The sequence below is a fragment of the Seriola lalandi genome, unplaced genomic scaffold, assembly GCF_002814215.2.
Source record: "Seriola lalandi dorsalis isolate HSWRI2012SDOR001 ecotype SW California unplaced genomic scaffold, Sedor1 jcf7180002054682, whole genome shotgun sequence".
Lineage (NCBI taxonomy): Eukaryota > Metazoa > Chordata > Actinopteri > Carangiformes > Carangidae > Seriola > Seriola lalandi.
In genome coordinates, this window is record NW_019525235.1 from 622,955 (window position 1) to 640,189 (window position 17,235).

General features: G+C 40.6%; 1 protein-coding gene across 1 annotated transcript in view; it reads left to right on the forward strand.

The window, feature by feature from the left end:
• syt7a (synaptotagmin VIIa) overlaps positions 1–17,235 on the forward strand; it is a 74,452-nt gene that overhangs the window by 18,576 nt on the left and 38,641 nt on the right. Inside the window, exon 2 of the mRNA XM_087178276.1 lies at positions 9,499–9,602. Coding sequence (XP_087034402.1) covers positions 9,499–9,602 — 104 coding nt within the window. The remainder of the gene's footprint in view (positions 1–9,498; positions 9,603–17,235) is intronic.

Below are 17,235 nucleotides of genomic sequence, written 5' to 3' on the forward strand. Positions count from 1 at the left end.
CCTCAATAATTGTTTTTTCATTTTTGAAGGAGTGAGAATATTTAGGCTAATATTTTTATGTGAGTAGGGGTGGTAGAAATTGGACATAGATACAAAAGTGTACACACACACACACACACACACACACACACACACATACATACACACACAGACACAAACACAAACACAAACACAAACACAAACACACATACCATGAATGCAACTCTGCCCTGTATCCTTAGGCAAATACAATTGACTTTGACTTGGATTAGATTTTATAATGCCACCCACATAATACATCTGGAGCATCCGAGACCTCTTTGTCTTGGTTGATGTCACCAGCAGCGAGCTGATGATGTGGGCAGATGGGGACTGTAGGCCTGTATGCATATGCACAAGCTTCACAAATTGCTCCTCAATAGCATTACAGTTGAGTCCCTCTTCCCTCACTCCCACTCTGCTTTTCCTGCACTGTTCTCTCTCCACTTTCTTGGTTTCCTCACATCCCGAAAGCGCATGTGTTCCCACTCATGTCACTGTGCTTAAGCTGTGTCAAGTGGAAGAATATGCGAGCGTGTATGTGTGTGTGTTCAGGAACATGGGCACATGTGCACATGTGCATCTACCCATTTTTAGAAAGGCAGTAACTAAAACATAACTTTCAACGCAGATGGTAAAGAGGATATGGCAATGAATAAGAGGTTAAAGTGAAGTGTAGAGGAGAAGAAGGTTACAGAAGGTCAATGCTGAGGGGGTGTAGGAAAGTTTGACGGACAAAATGTTTGGCTACACACAAGGCTATTGACATTTCAGGCCTCGATGGAGATGACAGTTGGAAAAAGACAGAAAATGGAAGAAATGTGACCTGTGCAACCGTACAGTAAGTAGGCAGGGCAGATCTGTCAAGCTTTGGATTCCTCCACATATTAAAGTGATTTGCATGTTTAACAAGTTTACAGGGCGGTGCCTTTTTTTTAGCCTTTCCAAAACCAAAAATGCAAACTGCAGTAGCTACAGTAGTAACCAGGTGTTATTTCCATGGCAGAGGAGCACATCATGAACTAACTTTTTTTTGGTGTGTGATGACAGGATATCTATTGTGTAGTATTCACCCATTGTGCTGAAGCCAGTCCCAGAAGCTATTACAGTTAAGGTAACATTAGCAGCTTTTATTATTATTATTATTATTATTATTATTGGATTACATTTGCTCCATCCTAAAAGCCTTTTCTCTTGTAACATTAAAAATGTGGAAAGATACTGTTTGAAGATTAAAACAAGAATAAACAGGATTATTGGAGAGTGAAATAAAAGTCTGATATCTTACATTTTTTAAAACTCTACATGTAATACTATAGGATTAACTAGCTCTACACTGCAATACAAGAACTAGGCTTTCTTTATTCCTTTGTCTTCCACATTGATCACTGATTGATTTTCAAAGATTTTAGAATGAAACATTAAAAAGTCAGCTGGAGACAGTGTTTTCATCCAACTCCTGGAGCTAATGTTAGCTTAAGGCCTCTAGATACAGCTGTTAAAATCTGTCAGCAATAGATGCTAAAACTGCCGATCGCTTTCGCCTTTGTCTGAGTTCAAGTACTCACTGTTTTAAAAGTTACTATTAATTCTGAGAGGAATCCTGTACAGTATGAGAACAGGAAACCGGCTGGGCAAACATGAACATGAACATAAAAGAACAGTCCCCGCTGAAAAGGTGGGTAGAAGAAGTTTTGTAAAACAATTCAGTGAGGCGCTGTTTTATTGCAAGCCCTAACCCTGCTTACAGCAAATAAAGAAGGCTATATATAGGCAATTTAATGCCCCTGAACCTGGAATAATGTTAGTCATGGCTGATTTAGTTTACAGCTCAGAAGCTCATTACTGAGATGGACACTAGTCTACCTCCAGAGTATCAACAGCCACTATGTGGACTTAAGTCAATAAAGTCAAGGGCATCAGTGGGGCGGGTGAGTAATAGGTTTTTTGTAACGGTGTGAAGCAGCTAGCAGATCCTAAAGCTGTGGGGCCACTAAACAGAAGACGCTCGTTCAGCTTGATCAGGTTTCTGGAATTTATAACAGCCATTTGTCCCAGTATGACACTCAGGAGGTGAAAGTGGGAAGAGTCGGTAACTGATAGAAGAGCAGCGAGGTTAAATATGGAGAGGGTGTGGGGGTCACTCTGTCACGAGGAACATTGAGCCAAGGGGTACAACTGTAGGAGGAAATTAATCAAGTATCATACTTAATATTTCTCTTCCATCATGACAGATCTGGAACAATTCAGTTACCTAGATATGTAATTAGCTAGTAAACTGCACAGGTTACTGTGCACCACTAGACTAATATTCAAGCAGGCAGATGAGTTAGCCTCTTTTAAAGTAGTGTTTTGGAATCATCCTGTGATATATGACTCTAATCCATTATTAATGTGGCTTTGATGCGAGGCAGGGGGCACTTACAAATCGGAAAACAAGTTGGCCTGTTAGAAGGCAGGGGAGAGTGTCCTTGGTAAATGTATTGAGTCCTTCTTGTGGCATATATGAAAGTCATCCATTTCAATCTGACCAGTTAATTCAGTCTTTCTGAGGCAGAGCTGGGGGAGAAAATTGTGGAAGAGACACTGATAGATTATGTGATAGATGAAGACGATGCATACTGTATAGAGTCCTTATCAAAGGCATTGAGACAAATACATCTAACTAAAACATTATCTTTATCGCTCAGAATTAAAAGTAGATAATATTCATTTACATCCCACTGAGATCACGGCATTGAAGAAAGTTAGTTCAAAATCATTTTGATGATTTCAGTTTCTGGAGACCAGACCTTCACAATTTAAAAAAAATATCTAATATACAGTTTCCAACAGGAAACTGAATGAATGGATCAGGCTGTAAGAAAATGAAGAAAAAAAAAGAAACGGTACAAATTCAGACTGAGCTAATGCCTCTTTAACTATCTTGAAAGGGAAAATATTCAGTAATCACACATTTATTATTTGTATTGCAGTATGTCATTTTGACAGAATTATACAGTCCTACTTACAACACAGAAGCTAAGCTGTTCATTGAGCATCTTACTGTGAGCAGGCTGCTGGTTGTTTTTCACAGACACTCCTGAGTATTTACCAAAGGCATACAGTAGATAAGAAAACTGACGATTTCTGAAATGTCAGAAGAATTTATGTATTTATTAGTTCATTAATTTATTTGTTGACACTTAAATAATTACATAAAAATGTCTATGCCACAGAATATCTAAGATATTTTAGGGAAATATAGTATTTTTTACACAAGTATATTAGTGTGCTGGACAAAACAGCATCTCTTTCATCTGTTGTATTTAAGTTTTATTCTATATTTACATCAGTTGTATGGCAGAAACAGAAAAATACCAAACTTGATTGCGTTCCCTTGTAACTATATTAAAGCATTATCACAGTCTCAGTTCACTTACACTCTGAGTGTCTATACTCTTTAATTTATTCACTCATTCTGTGTCAGAGGTGCTAATAAGACGATGGTGCCATTATAGGTGACACCAGGCATGTGTCACATGACGTTTTGCTGGTCCAGCTCTAACCCGGCTTGTCACTTTGCTGAGATGGATCCTATCCCTCATCTGAGAGCAGACAGAACGTGGGTGGCAGTCCTCTTACTCTCGCTGTGAAACAGCCTCTGTGACAGCACAGCAGTGCCACAGCTGAGCCACAGGGAGCATATAGGGACAGAGAACCGGCAAAGCATCCCTCTACCCTACAGGGGATGCAAGAGACACTCACTCTCACCACAGGTGCTCTCCACCTGTCAAAATTTCAGTGGTTGCTCTACACATCCCTATGATTTGCAGCACATGGGGCTCCACTGTCCACTGTGGACTTGAATTTCCAAGTGGTTAAAGGACCATACCAGAATCTTGCCTGTTTTTCCCCCTTTTACTGCAACCTGCATACATTTCCCAAAGCTTCCCATGGCTTTTATACAGGGATGAATGGATGTTCCCTTTACCTTCCATGGATCAAATTACTTTTGATGCTTGCTGCCAACTTTCATGAGATAGATAATCCATCACAGTCAACATTTTGTTGTTTGTATTGTTTCTCGCAGTTATGGTGCACGTTAATATAATATAAACATAAAACACCAAGAATAGAGAGTTCCCTGCCAAACAATAAGTAAATTTAAGATAAGTGTGTTGTCACAAGATAAAACTTGGGAACACAACCAATAAGCAAATGAGATCATGGGATCATGTTTTTTTGCTAAAGTACAGTAATGGATTCTCTGAACTTCCTATCAGCTCTTACTTGAAAAATTTTCCTAAATTGTTATTACAAGCTGCGACAATGTGTGGCTGGTTATGTTTTCACCTTGTGAGTCTGTGTGTGTGTGTGTGTGTGTGTGTGTGTGTGTGTGTGTGTCATCATGGTCCTAGAGACACTTACTGCAGCAGGAACCAGCACAGAGGTGGTACTTCAGCAGATTTTTATATGTCTGTCTGTTGGTGGACACATTTTGCGTCACAAACGTACAAGATACAGTCACGAAACTTTTCAGGTGTGTAGTTCAGATCATAATGAAGGCCGAGATGGGTTGTGTCAGAATGTCAGCATGTTGACGGGTGTTGTGACTGGTGTGATCCCGTATAGCTTTATTATAGCTCGTAGCTATAATAAAGACCAATGCACACCCCACCAAGTGGTCCCTTTGTTTAAAGAGCAGCAGGAAGGCTTCAAAATGATGTCTGCATGAAGGAGAGAACTGTCATCTATCCTGCATCCTACTTGAAATGATGTTCTGTCTCAAGCAAATACCTGAACCTTGGCCAAGCTGACTGGCTTTACAACAACACTAAAAGGGCTAAAGCATGCCAAAACAACAGGTCTTCCTTTGAGCATGCCACAGCAGTGGTAGAAACCACCTCAGAGCTCACTGTGTGAAATGTCACCTCATCAGTTTATTTGACAATGACATTATTTACCTGGAACCATAGTAAATACTCATTTTATCCACATCTCCTCTCTTGAATCAATTTTACGCTCTTTCCACACAAATTATTTTGTGCGGCTGGGGAGAAATATTTAGTTTTGAAGGGCCTCATATGCATGTGCTGTTTACTACCACTCAGTCTTTTGTCTTGAGAAATAACTCTAAAACAAAAGCAATAAACTGCAGCGCAGAATTGAGCCAGAAGGTAGATTGAAGCAATTTGAAATACTCAGTATTGGAATTTAACTGGAAGTAAGTAACATTTTGCTGTTGCACACAGATTCTGCCTCAGAGGGGGGGCAGACTGTAAAGATGCCTGAGTGACATCTGAGGATTACCCTGGCTATAAAGAGGGCAGAACCCAGGCTCCTGTACAAGGAGGGGGGCACTTTGAAGTGGCGATTAGGCTATGAGCTTTGCACCCAGAGCTTCTGAGGCACTGCCCTCTCCACCTCAGTCAGAGCGTAAGGATGCGGTGTGGCAGCTTTGCTGACTGGACACTGCTCCAGTTCCGCCTGTCCAATTAGCAATTTCTTCTACCCCTGAGGACTGGTCCCTTTCTGCTTGGCTTAGCTCACTGCATGTGGGCCAGATCACCTACATGTACTGTGCCACTCTACGTAACCACAGTAATGCTTGTTGCACTCAATGCTGCAATGCACTAGAACACTTCGATCCTCAAGACTCTGCCCTTTGATATATTCTGCAGGTTTCGTCTTTGCCTCACTTAAATGTCCATATTTAACCTCCTGCATGACTTGTTTTCTGTTGTCCTCCTCACTGAAAGATCATTGCAAACTCATTTACACCGTCATTGTCACTGCCCGCTCCTGTGGATGGAGCCAATTATTTTCTCTTATATATGAAAGAAATAGCCACAGAAATCTAAAACAAACAAGCGACTTTCAAGTTCAAGAGTGCTCTGACTTCTAAAGGCTTCTGATCAAAGGGTTCAATGGATTGTTCAGTTCACTTGTCAGTTTTACTGAGTGGTGCAATTTTACAAGTGATTCATCACCCTCCATTTGGAAGGATTTTTTCATTCCTTACCTAGTTAAAATATATTAAGGATTATATTATATTATTAAATGCTACATTAGCTGTTCTCGTGAAATTGTCCGCTTATTCCAGTTGTAGCACACAAACACCTTTTTATCTTTCACCTCACCAGTGCGTCACCTGCGAGAGTATTTCAAGCCACAAGTTTTATTTTGTTCAAGGGGAAAGATAAATTGAATTTCCTGAGTGCTGTGATAGCTGTATGTAGTGCAGGCTTCTTATACGCTAATGATGCCTCTTTTTCTCCACAGCTATAGTGCTGAAGATTTGCATATCTCCTTAATACCTCAACACAGTGTTTTTTTCCTACCTTTTTATTCCTCTGCACTACCTGCTCATGGTGCTTCTCTGTAGTTTCTAAAAAGGAAGTTATATTCCATGAAGTGGGAAGCAGAAACCAGCTGTCCATTACTGAGTGCAATAACGTGGCCTCTTTAGATGCTGCATTTTATTTGGAAGCTTTTTACTCCCACAGCTCTCATGACTGACACAGATCATAAACCGTAGCACTCTCCACCCCACCCTCTGACCTTCAGAGAGAACACAGGGCTGTAGGACAGGGCCCTACATCAGCAGCTGCTGGCTTTCACAGATCTACCTGACTCTCCAAGCCCTTCAAAAACCTGAACATCCATCACTGAGGCACTTAGTGCACAATCTAGCTGGAGACTAGCTCTCCTTATTTAAGATCTATTGCTGATGCTGTACGTATCTAATGGACTCAACTTCATGGACCTCTCTATGAATATACAGTAGCAGAGTATATAGCCTGTGTCTATTTCTGAACATCTGTGAATGGAGATATTCATCATTCAGGAGCTGCATGTGTTTCACTGACCCTCTCTTACTCAGCAGGGTTTGGACGTGTGTCTTTACCATTAGCATCTTTTTTGACTGCAGATAGATAATGTGGGCACACGTGTAACAACTGCACTGATTATATCTATACTTTCACAATCAGAACAAGATTAGTCAAGTAGGATTGATTCTTTTCCAGTCTGGGGCAGCTGCTGTTGTCAGGAGATAAACTCACATAGTGTGGGATGTTTTAGATGTTTAGGATTTTTATCTTTGGGTGCTAGGTGCATGGGCAGATTTCCAAACACCAGAGTTCAACTCCTGCTGGCAGTACCTACCACAAGTGACTCCTCCTGTTTGGTTGAAGCACTGTGCCACCTGCAAGGGATGGTGTAGGCTCCAAACTTTGCGAAGAGTGTTAATCCTAAATTGACCCATGTTTCTGATCACATGCTCACACTGCTCTTGTAGAGAGCAATGAAAGGTGTAATAATACACTGCAGCTTGTACAGAGTCAACTCGATGAAAAAGATCATTCTAATAGAAAATCCTTCCACAGTTGGAAAAGTATGTAAGCAATTAACTACCTTAAAGTGACCATTAAAGGCCAAATGTGGAGTTTTTGGCCACTGCTAGTGCTACAGAACAATGTTTTTATGACTGGGTCCTTGTTACGTTTGCATGTGGGTGATGAGGCACACATTCCTACCAATAGATTCATGCTATTTCATTCATCTACAGGTGGCAGTATGCACCAAAAAAACACAGATAAACACTAAAAAAGACAGGGAAGAGGAAGACAGTTACCAATTAAACATGTCTGTAAATGATAAAGGTTTTAAATTTAAAAAAAGAAAGTCTGTTTAGTTTTATGAAGAAGGAAATGCAAGTTTGTTACACCTCAAGGATACACACAATGGATTTTATTAGAAATGCTGAATGCTTGCAGAAATTTTGTTCGTAAGAAAACTCCATATAGCCCCTTTAATATTGTAAAATTGCCAGGAACATGATTATATTTCTGGGTGCGCTACCAGTAACACATATAGATAAAACAGAATTGTCACTCACTCTGAGTAGAGGGGAATTAAAAAGATTTTTTATCTCTTGCTTCATGATCTAGTCAATTTCATTTGTTCCCATATGATTCATTTTTATGACTGAAACATAGAAAATTGCGAGTTGGAGAAAAATTAACAAGATAATTTATCTCGGTTTTACTGAGGACTCGCTGCATGCTGCAAAGTTCATTCACCTCCATCTCTTCCTGTGGAGTTTACAGTCTGTGTTGCCCACGTTTCTCCATCCAAGATTTTTCCGTTGTTTCTTTGTCATTTCTATTACAGAATTCAGTACAAATGCACAAAGCTAAATGGTTCTTTTTTGGTCTGATTGTCTGTCACTAAGAGTCTAATCATCATCTATCCGTCATTAAGTTTGCTGTCCATTGTCTTAGCTGTTGCATTTGTGCTCACTATTTTTTGACTGTAAGTGGCCTCAGGTGTCACTTGAAAACAGCAGCTGAGGCTGAGGGAAGACTGTGGAATACTATGCTGGTCCTATTCTGATTTTTCCATATGAAACAAGTATACCTGCTCCTCCTTTTTGAGCTCGTCTGTTCCCAGAGGACATGGTGAGGTGGAGAATAAAGCACAGATATGATGGAGGAGTGAGATGAAAAGGCCAGTTGTGACAAGCAAAGGGAGAGAAGCAGACAGCAATTGGGGAGAAGACAAACCCAGTTGCTGAAAGGAAAGCATGGGTGTTTGTCAGTGTTTGTCACTCAGCGGTGCGAAAACGCGTTCTGACACCCATTTATCACTGTATATTTAGGAATCAGAATTGTTAGAAGGAAATCACAAATTTGAATACATTAGCATCTTCCCCGCTGTGCAAATATCAAAGCTCAATGAGGCTTTATATCCCTGTCCTCCAAAGAGAAGGCCACTCACTTGTTTAAATGTGGAGAACTAACTAAACGCAGAGTGCTCGCGAGGGTAGATCCACTTATTGCCACTATCATAACCAGCATGTAAACACACTCAGGCGCACAGGTGCATGTGTGAATCCTCTCTCTCTCTCTCACAAACATGCACACACGCACACACACTGAGACACAAGCGAGCAGCAATAGATGATGTTTTTTTATGACTCTCTTCCAGAGCCACATCTCTCACTGGGCATCTACTGATACCCATTAATCATGAGCTCTCTTGTATTGTCAGCCCAGCCTCCCCAGCCTCCACTCTGCAACCCCCCCACCCCCTTCACTTTCAGCCTGTCACTTAACAAGCTGTGACACTATGACAGTGATGTGTGTGCGAGTGAGTGATGCCTGGCTGCAGCCCTTATTCGTAAGGTATTGAAATGCTCCGGCACGAAGCGGGTAGTGGTGAGATTGTGGCTCCTTATGACAGAATGTAAAAATGGCAGCTTTGCCTTGGCTATTAAATTAAAGAGGGAGGGAGATGGCCCAGCTTTGTTTTAGGGTTGCTCCATTTGAAAACCTGATTTACCGTGGTATACAATCAGCTCTGTAGGGAAAAAAAATCCTGTGTTTTTATTGTACACACAATGAAGAAAATATATCCCTGTATGCACAAAAGCATCACTCATCTTCTCTCTCTCTCTCTGCCTCCCTGTTTCTGTATGTGTGTTTATGTGCACAGGCTCAGTGTCCCTCAGTGTGTTCCTGGTCTCCCTCGCAGTGACAGTGTGTGCTGTTTGGCTGGTGGCTCTTTGTGGCGTCTGTGGTTGGTGTCAACGCAAGCTGGTGAGTTTACACACACACACACATGCACACACGCACACACGAACACACACACACACACAGACACACACACACACGAACACAGACACATGAACACTCAAGCTTCAGTAACAGATATATGTAGTTCCCACTCACATGTGTTGCTTTAATAATCAGAGAGCCTTAATAAACATTGTCTGCTGTGAGTTTACTAGAAGAGGACACTTTGCTGCTCTGCAGATAGCACAATGTGTGCATATATTATGAAAATCTGTGCAAATATTATGTGCAGTCTCATTGAAGCAAGAATTTTCTGTCACAAGACAATTATTAATGAAGACATATTAAGAGCTGTGGAAGAAGAATTCAGATCTTTCACATCATTAAAAGTATCGAAATAACATGTAAACATACTCCTTCATTCAAAATCTTATTGTACAAACATGGAAGTAATGTGTAAAGGGCAAAATGTACTTCAAGTATCGAAAGCAAGAGAGTATCACAAGATAAATCTAAAGGGTTGTAAGATGATTAATGGGATGGGAACCAAGAAAAACTCTGCAAATTTGTTTTCATTCTTGGACTTTGAACTGAATCTTCAGTGTCTTGTGAAATATCGCACTATTCGGTTACGAACAATTATTTAAATGAAACACTCAGAAATGCAGCTGAGTAAAGTTTCATAAAATGGAAATGCACACGTAAAGCAGAAGTACTTCAAGACTGTACTTGAGTGAATATACTTGTTTACTTTCCACCACTGCATATAACTGTAGAGAGTTGGCCATGGTTAAATCGGTGTCACATGACCACAACAGCTTCAGCAGTCCAGACTCAAACTAATTAAACTCCCAGACATTAGCAGCTACAACAATAGTAAAACTGTGCTGATACAGCGTCAGTACCAGGCCACGCATCGAGGAGAAACAGAACGCAGATCAAGCAGACTGACCTCTGATAGAGGGCATGTCATTGTGATTATGTGGTATGAAATGTGATTGATTAAAGGAAGGCAACTAGTCATTAGGCAGACAGAGCTGTTCGGCTAAGTGCCTCTTCACTTGACTGATTTTTTTTAGATTTGCATGCCTTTAAAGTTAATTGATTTCTGATTCAGCCTGTGCTTGTACAACCCAGAAACACCGGTCACCTATTTCAACTTTAATGTTGGCTCGAACTCTTACTTGTTTCAGCTCACGATCGCACTGCTGTGAAACTTATTGGTCCACAGATGGCAGGATTAGGCGTTGCAGCAGGCTCTGCACACCACACGCCTCGCTACATAGTGTAATTGGCATTGCTATTGAATCACCAGCGAGGTGACTGTACCTAGATTACTCGTTGATGCCATTATGATGTATATGAACCGAGAGGGAGAAATGATCTGTGCTGAAATGAACGTGCTACAACACAGTCTTTCTATTGTTTGCTTCAGTGGAACATCGTGTTATATTTGATATTCCACTTTGAAGTAAATGGAGCAGTGAATGACTTCTAGTTTCCTGCTGTGGATGGAGGTAGTTCTGCTGCAGCACCTTCGAAAGTCCCCGAGGTCCTCTTCGGAGCACTGCTGTAAATGGATCTTATTTCCATCCTGTGACTGTGCCTTGCAGCAGCCACAGAGCAGCAGCCACAGAGAAGCAGCGAGCTGGGATAGGGGGACGAACTATTGGCCTCATGACCCTGTGAAGGCCACTATCAACTACGTCCTTGTGCACAAGATGATGTGCTTCTATCTCAGTGGAGACACTGTTTGTGCATGCTTTACAGGGCATCGTACCCTGAGCCCTTATCTGGGGTGTATGTGCATGTGTGTTTGGTGGTGGTGGTGGGGAGGCACCTTAGAGTGGCACTAAGATGTTAATTAAGGCCTTTGTAGTCTTGGACCACTTATTTTGGAGAAAATGTCATCTGCCCACCGCTGTGAAACTACATCAAACAAGATGCTTAATGTACAAAATAATAAAGTGCGACTGAGATAAATGCCAGTCATTTCTATGATGATAAATGTGTTTGATGACACACTGAGCTAAGACAAAGCACAAATGCTACTAATCTTGTTAAAATATCATTTTCTCACATTAATATCCTCATCCTTGAGGTGTGTTATTTTCTATATGTGACTAACAGCCATGAAGGCTCAGCAGCTATACAATCTGTCATATTACAGACACTCCCTCACTTCCCTTGATCCTTTTATCTCTTTTACTTTCCATGGTAGCACTATATTCCCTGAGCGCATGATTAGTATGTATGTACAGAATAATTTGCATAAACACAGTTACTTTGAACAGAGCCACTTCATTATAGATGCATACTGTATCTAGTGCACTGTACATTCGTGCAGGCTGATTTTCCATGCACAAAGATGCCTCATTAGGTAAAAAGTGCTCAGTACTTATTGGTCGTTTAACATGAAGCTACGACAGGCCCATCCACGTGTGAAACTTTCATTTTTGATATTTCTGAGTCTGCTCTTTGACAGTGTCAGCTTTCATAAGAGCAAATTTTTGCCAGAAGCTTCACGTGTCAGTTGCGAGTGGGCCCATGCCAGTTTTGGTTATGATTCATAGGTTAATAGACAAGACATTTTGGGTGAGTGTTGCTTTCGGTGTTTTAGCTTTGGCAACCAGTGCAATGGGCTTTATTTTAAAAGTCCTCATGTGCAGTCATCCCGAAGCCTTCCTCCTGCTTGGCTTTCTGTTATCTAAGCCCCCTGGAAGTACTGTGCATTGAATGTTATCTTCTCCTTCTGTTGGCCTGAGAGTGTTTTTAGAATATGTGCTAATCCAATGTCATTTTTATAAGCGACTTCGCATGTTTGTTTTTTTTTTTTACTCAGGTTTTATAGCAATTATTCTTGTGTATTGACTGGCTTATTGTTTTCCTGCCTGTCTTTAAAGGTGGTAAGGAGAACAACAAAGCAAAAACACAAATCATAATACGGCGAGTCACATGGTTATTAAGCTCCTGTGTTGTGGGGCTGATGATTGTCAGCAGGGGCTCGTGTTGTAGGTGTTGGGTGGGATTTTCGGATATCAGAGGTGGTGCAGCCAACATCTGTTTGAGCAGCAGTGGCTGTTTGGCATTCAGAAACCCTCCGCCTGCTCCTGTGAGCCCCTGTGCTGTTTGATCCGTGACATAGTTGTGTTGGAGTTGAGATTGGACCTGACCAGATTCACAGCCTGATTCAATCCCTGTTGGGCTTGTATCAACAACCTTCAGTATTTTGGTTGCACTAACTGGGAGTTAGGAGTTCACAGTTGTTAGGAAGATGATAGTAATTATGCCAATCAGAGGAGAGAGAAGATGTGTAAATGAATAATTATAGAATTTCAAAGGAGAATTGTCACAGTCCTTGGCAACATTATAATAACAGCACATTATGAGGATTTGAAGCCTTGACCTGTCACATTTAAGTGTCGGATGGTGTTGGCAGTGTTCCTGGTCATATGTAAATTTTTATGCGTTTCGGATTACATGCTTCTTGATGTCGGCGTTTACTATAGAAGAACACAGGTACAAAAAAGATGCTTCTCCAGATGCTAAAAATGAACGATCATTTGGTGATTTAGCAGCGGACGACCATTTTAATAGTGCACTCCTCTCTAATTATGGTGTGATGTGGATAATATTGAGCGAGCATGTAGACTCTTGCTGCCTGCTAATTCACAGCAAACAAACACAGCTGGGTGTTGGGAGGCAGTGCACTGCCAACTGAGAGAGTGGTAGTTTCACTCTGTCCCCTCTCATGTCTGGATTCTTCAAGAAAACCCTCAGCGTCACCCTGGGCAGTCCAACACCAAAGTCTATTCTCACTCATCTGCAGTGGTGTGGAGCCTCAGTGGGCCTCCTTCCCACTTTAATACATCAATTGTCACACCTGTGCACACTTAGTAAAATCAGCTGTTAAGTCACCAAGTAAATATGAATCTGCAGTGGCTATTACAGTATTCTATAAATGCATGTTTTAATAACATTTAAGATAGTTTGCACATTCTGAAGTCTCAGCATATTTTAATGTAACTTCTGTGTAAAGCTCTCACTATGAGGTTTTCTAACATTGCTGAAAATGTTTGCTTCATTATACCCTGGGCATAAGATAAAGGTGGAAACATCTTACTACTCCAAATTAAAGGACAACATAAATTATTTGTCCACGTTCTGTGGAACGACATATAGAAGCGTTTTGTGGTCTGATGCCCCTGTTGCCAGGACAACATAATTTGTCTGTGCCTTTCAAAACTGTTACAGATCACTGTTTTATGATGTGTCGACTCTCTGGTTAAGGTTTGGGCATAAAAATGACTTGGTCATAGTAAATATGTAATTAGTTTAGACGAGGGAGAAGATGTTGCGAATTAAAATGACTACTTTGCTAAGGTTTGGGGAGCGTCATTGTAACATGGTAACAATAATAACCAAGTGGTCAAGGTTAGGGAACAACTATGGTCGTGCAAATTGAAACAGCACAGTGATAGCACATCAGCTAGTGACTGTAATGAAGCCAGTGGTACAGCCTGTAATCTATTTTATGTTTTTGAACTGCTGCATAATTTGGTTCATGTAGGTTAAATATAATCTATTCATCTACCTTTACAACACCTCTTTTTTCCCTTTCTGCATATAAAAAATGTAGATAATATACATAGAGCTGAATTACATTTGTAAATGGATCTATTTTGAGTGGTCCTGCTTTATGACATTTTGTGCTCCATTTGTGATTCAATACTAGTATACATTAATGTGGCAATGATTGGGGGCTGGGGATAGATGGGTAGGAGGAGGCAGTACTGAAAAAGAATATGTCGGAGCAGCTCATTTAAAAAAAAAAAAACTGTTTTTTTTTGGGACTGTGAACTTTGTTGGAAATTCAAGAAAGGGAACTTTGAGCTAGATCTTGTGAAGAGTGAACATGCACAACACTGTGCTTGATGTTGTAGGGATTATGGTATTTCATAACAAAAGTGGATTTGGTTTCCAACAAGTGCTCGCTCAGGCGGTTGCACCATAGTAGTAGCATAACAACACTTCAGAAACGTCCACATATTTAAACCACAATCCATGTATATAAGAACGTAAGCCCAGTATTAAAAGTGAAAGCACAGGATAAGAACCTGTTATCACTCTCATGATTGACTGGTCTTTTCAGGGCATTCAGGGAGTCATGTTACATAATCGCTCTGTCTAACTTTTCTTATACTGCCGATCATTTAATTGCATCAGTGATATTTTTGCAGTAATTATTATACAGCATTGCAATCTCATAAACTTTTATCTAGTCATAATGTTTCCAAAATGCCAAGGCCTTCCCTGAACCACTAGTCATAACCTTAGTCTGGTTCCAGACGTTTGATTCTCTGATTTGTTGAGTAATTCAAATAGGTCTGATGTTTGTGGCTGTTTCTTCCTGTTGGAGAAATAATTAACTACTCTCAAACTGATTGACTGGTCTTTTCAGAGCCTTCAGGGAGTAATGTTACATAATTGCTCAGTCTAACTTTTCTGATTCAATTGCATCAGAAATATTTGAAAAAGAATAATGAAACTGACACATATTGCTGAGAGGCTCTAATATTGTTTAGAAACTAAAAATAGTCAGTCAAACAATTTATTTGGCCGAAAGTAAATGTTTATTTAGAATGTAAAATTGTAATATTGTACATAAAGAAACAATCTTAGTTCTAGTTTTTTATTTGCTCTATTTGCTCAAACTCACATTGAGGTACTGAGCTGATTTTCTTTATTGTTTCCTGCCTCCTGTCCATAGAGCTGGTGAGCTTTGTTATACTCATCACTATGGATTTCTGCAGCCTCCACAACTCCCTTGAAGATAGAAGCAAAGTGTTTGTTATCCACTCGTGTGAATGAGCTGGAAGAAAGGTGTGGAAGAGACGGCTTTGAAGCTGTGTACATCTTTGTATGTTACTGTGTGTGTGTGTGTGTGTGTGTGTGTGTGTGTGGAAGACGATTGAGGGACTCAGTGCCCATTGCAGAGTCTATACGTCCCTCCTTGTTTTCACATCCAATCCACTTGGGACTCCCTGCCACTCATTGTTTCTCTCACTTCACTTTTCACACCTGTCCCTCCCTCCCTTCATCTCACATGCCACCCTGCACTCTCCTTGTTTTGTCTCTTCGTTTTTTCTTTTTTTTCGAATTTGATTTCTATTTCCAGCTTTCACCCCTCTTTCTGTTCTGGACACTCACTCTTCCTCCGTGTCTTCCCACTTTCCTGAAAATTTTACGATAGCATTGAATCATACATGAGTTTCCTTTGATAGCTAGTCCTCGCCTGACAGAAATTCAGTCAGTTTTCCCCCCCGAGAAATTGTCATGCAAGAATACAGAATGCATTGTGGTGCTAATTGTATAATGATTTTTTGAAGAGTCTACCTCATGCAGATGTTTTGTAGCTGCGATGGTGCGTTATTGCGTTTTCAGAATGGTGTATGACATTATGTGTGGCGCTGTTTCATGTATTCAGTCAGCATGTCAAGCCAATGATAATAGCTATCACACGCCTAAAGCAGACTATAAAAAAGCAGGCTACTGTATAAAAGATCACGAATGCTCTCGATAATGTGTCGGCTGAGAACACACTGACATGTTGCGATGTGTTCAGTTTATAGACTTAGTACATCCATGGCTTTGATAGTTTATAGAGAGACTGTTTATCTGGAAGTCAGTGTGTAAATTACAAACAAACCTCTTGTTTGCAGCTGTTTAACTAGTCGTTCCTGTCAGATCTATGTTTATTCATTTGTTGACCTTTCTATTTCAGGTTACTGCTGATTATACAATAGATGAGCGGCTTTTGTTTCCTTGTGTGTGATGGATATCATTTTTGCACAGTAGCATCATGGTGGGCTTTATCAATTTTGCCCAGCAGTGTTATTGTCAACTCTGGCTTTGTAACAGGACCAATAGTTTCCACAACCACCATACTGTGGACTGTAGTTTGAAACGATATCTGTTATCTGGCCCTTCATGGATTCTACATCAGTCTGCCTGTCAGGTTTTGAATCTCAATATATAGGCTGTGGCACGACGTGCATTTCCATACGCTCCCGCTATTTATGAGCACTCCATGCATCATAGATCTGAGTCAGTTCAGTCTCTGTCAGAAACTCATACATAACCTCTGGCTGATTGCCTCTCTGTATTTTTAGTTTAGTGCTTGGATCAATGGGTTTGTGTTTACTTGAACAGGTTGGAGTATGGGCAGTTTTATATGATGGGCATATGCTACGCACTCTTTAAGATCACTGATCAGACCGTGGGTCAAAAAGGATTTTACAGGCACCTTTTTTTAAGAACCGTTGTTCTTGGTGTCTTCTTTGTGCTGCCTGATCAGGTCTAGATTTCTAGATGGACCTAAAACTGAGACCAGGACCTCATGATAACGGTGCCTTCCAGACCTTACCCGACTGACGCTGCCAAAGACTGAGACCCAAACCCAACAGCAAAAGGGTCAGTGGTAATAAAATAAATAAAATATACAAACTAGGCCAACACAATATGTCATGGCAGCCCAGCAGCAAAAAACTCAAGTAGCTTAAACCAACCAACGAGTCGTTATTTTTTGTATTACATCTTTAGTAGAAACAACACTATAGTCTCATGATAATAAATTATCTTACTTTAGGCTTTACCA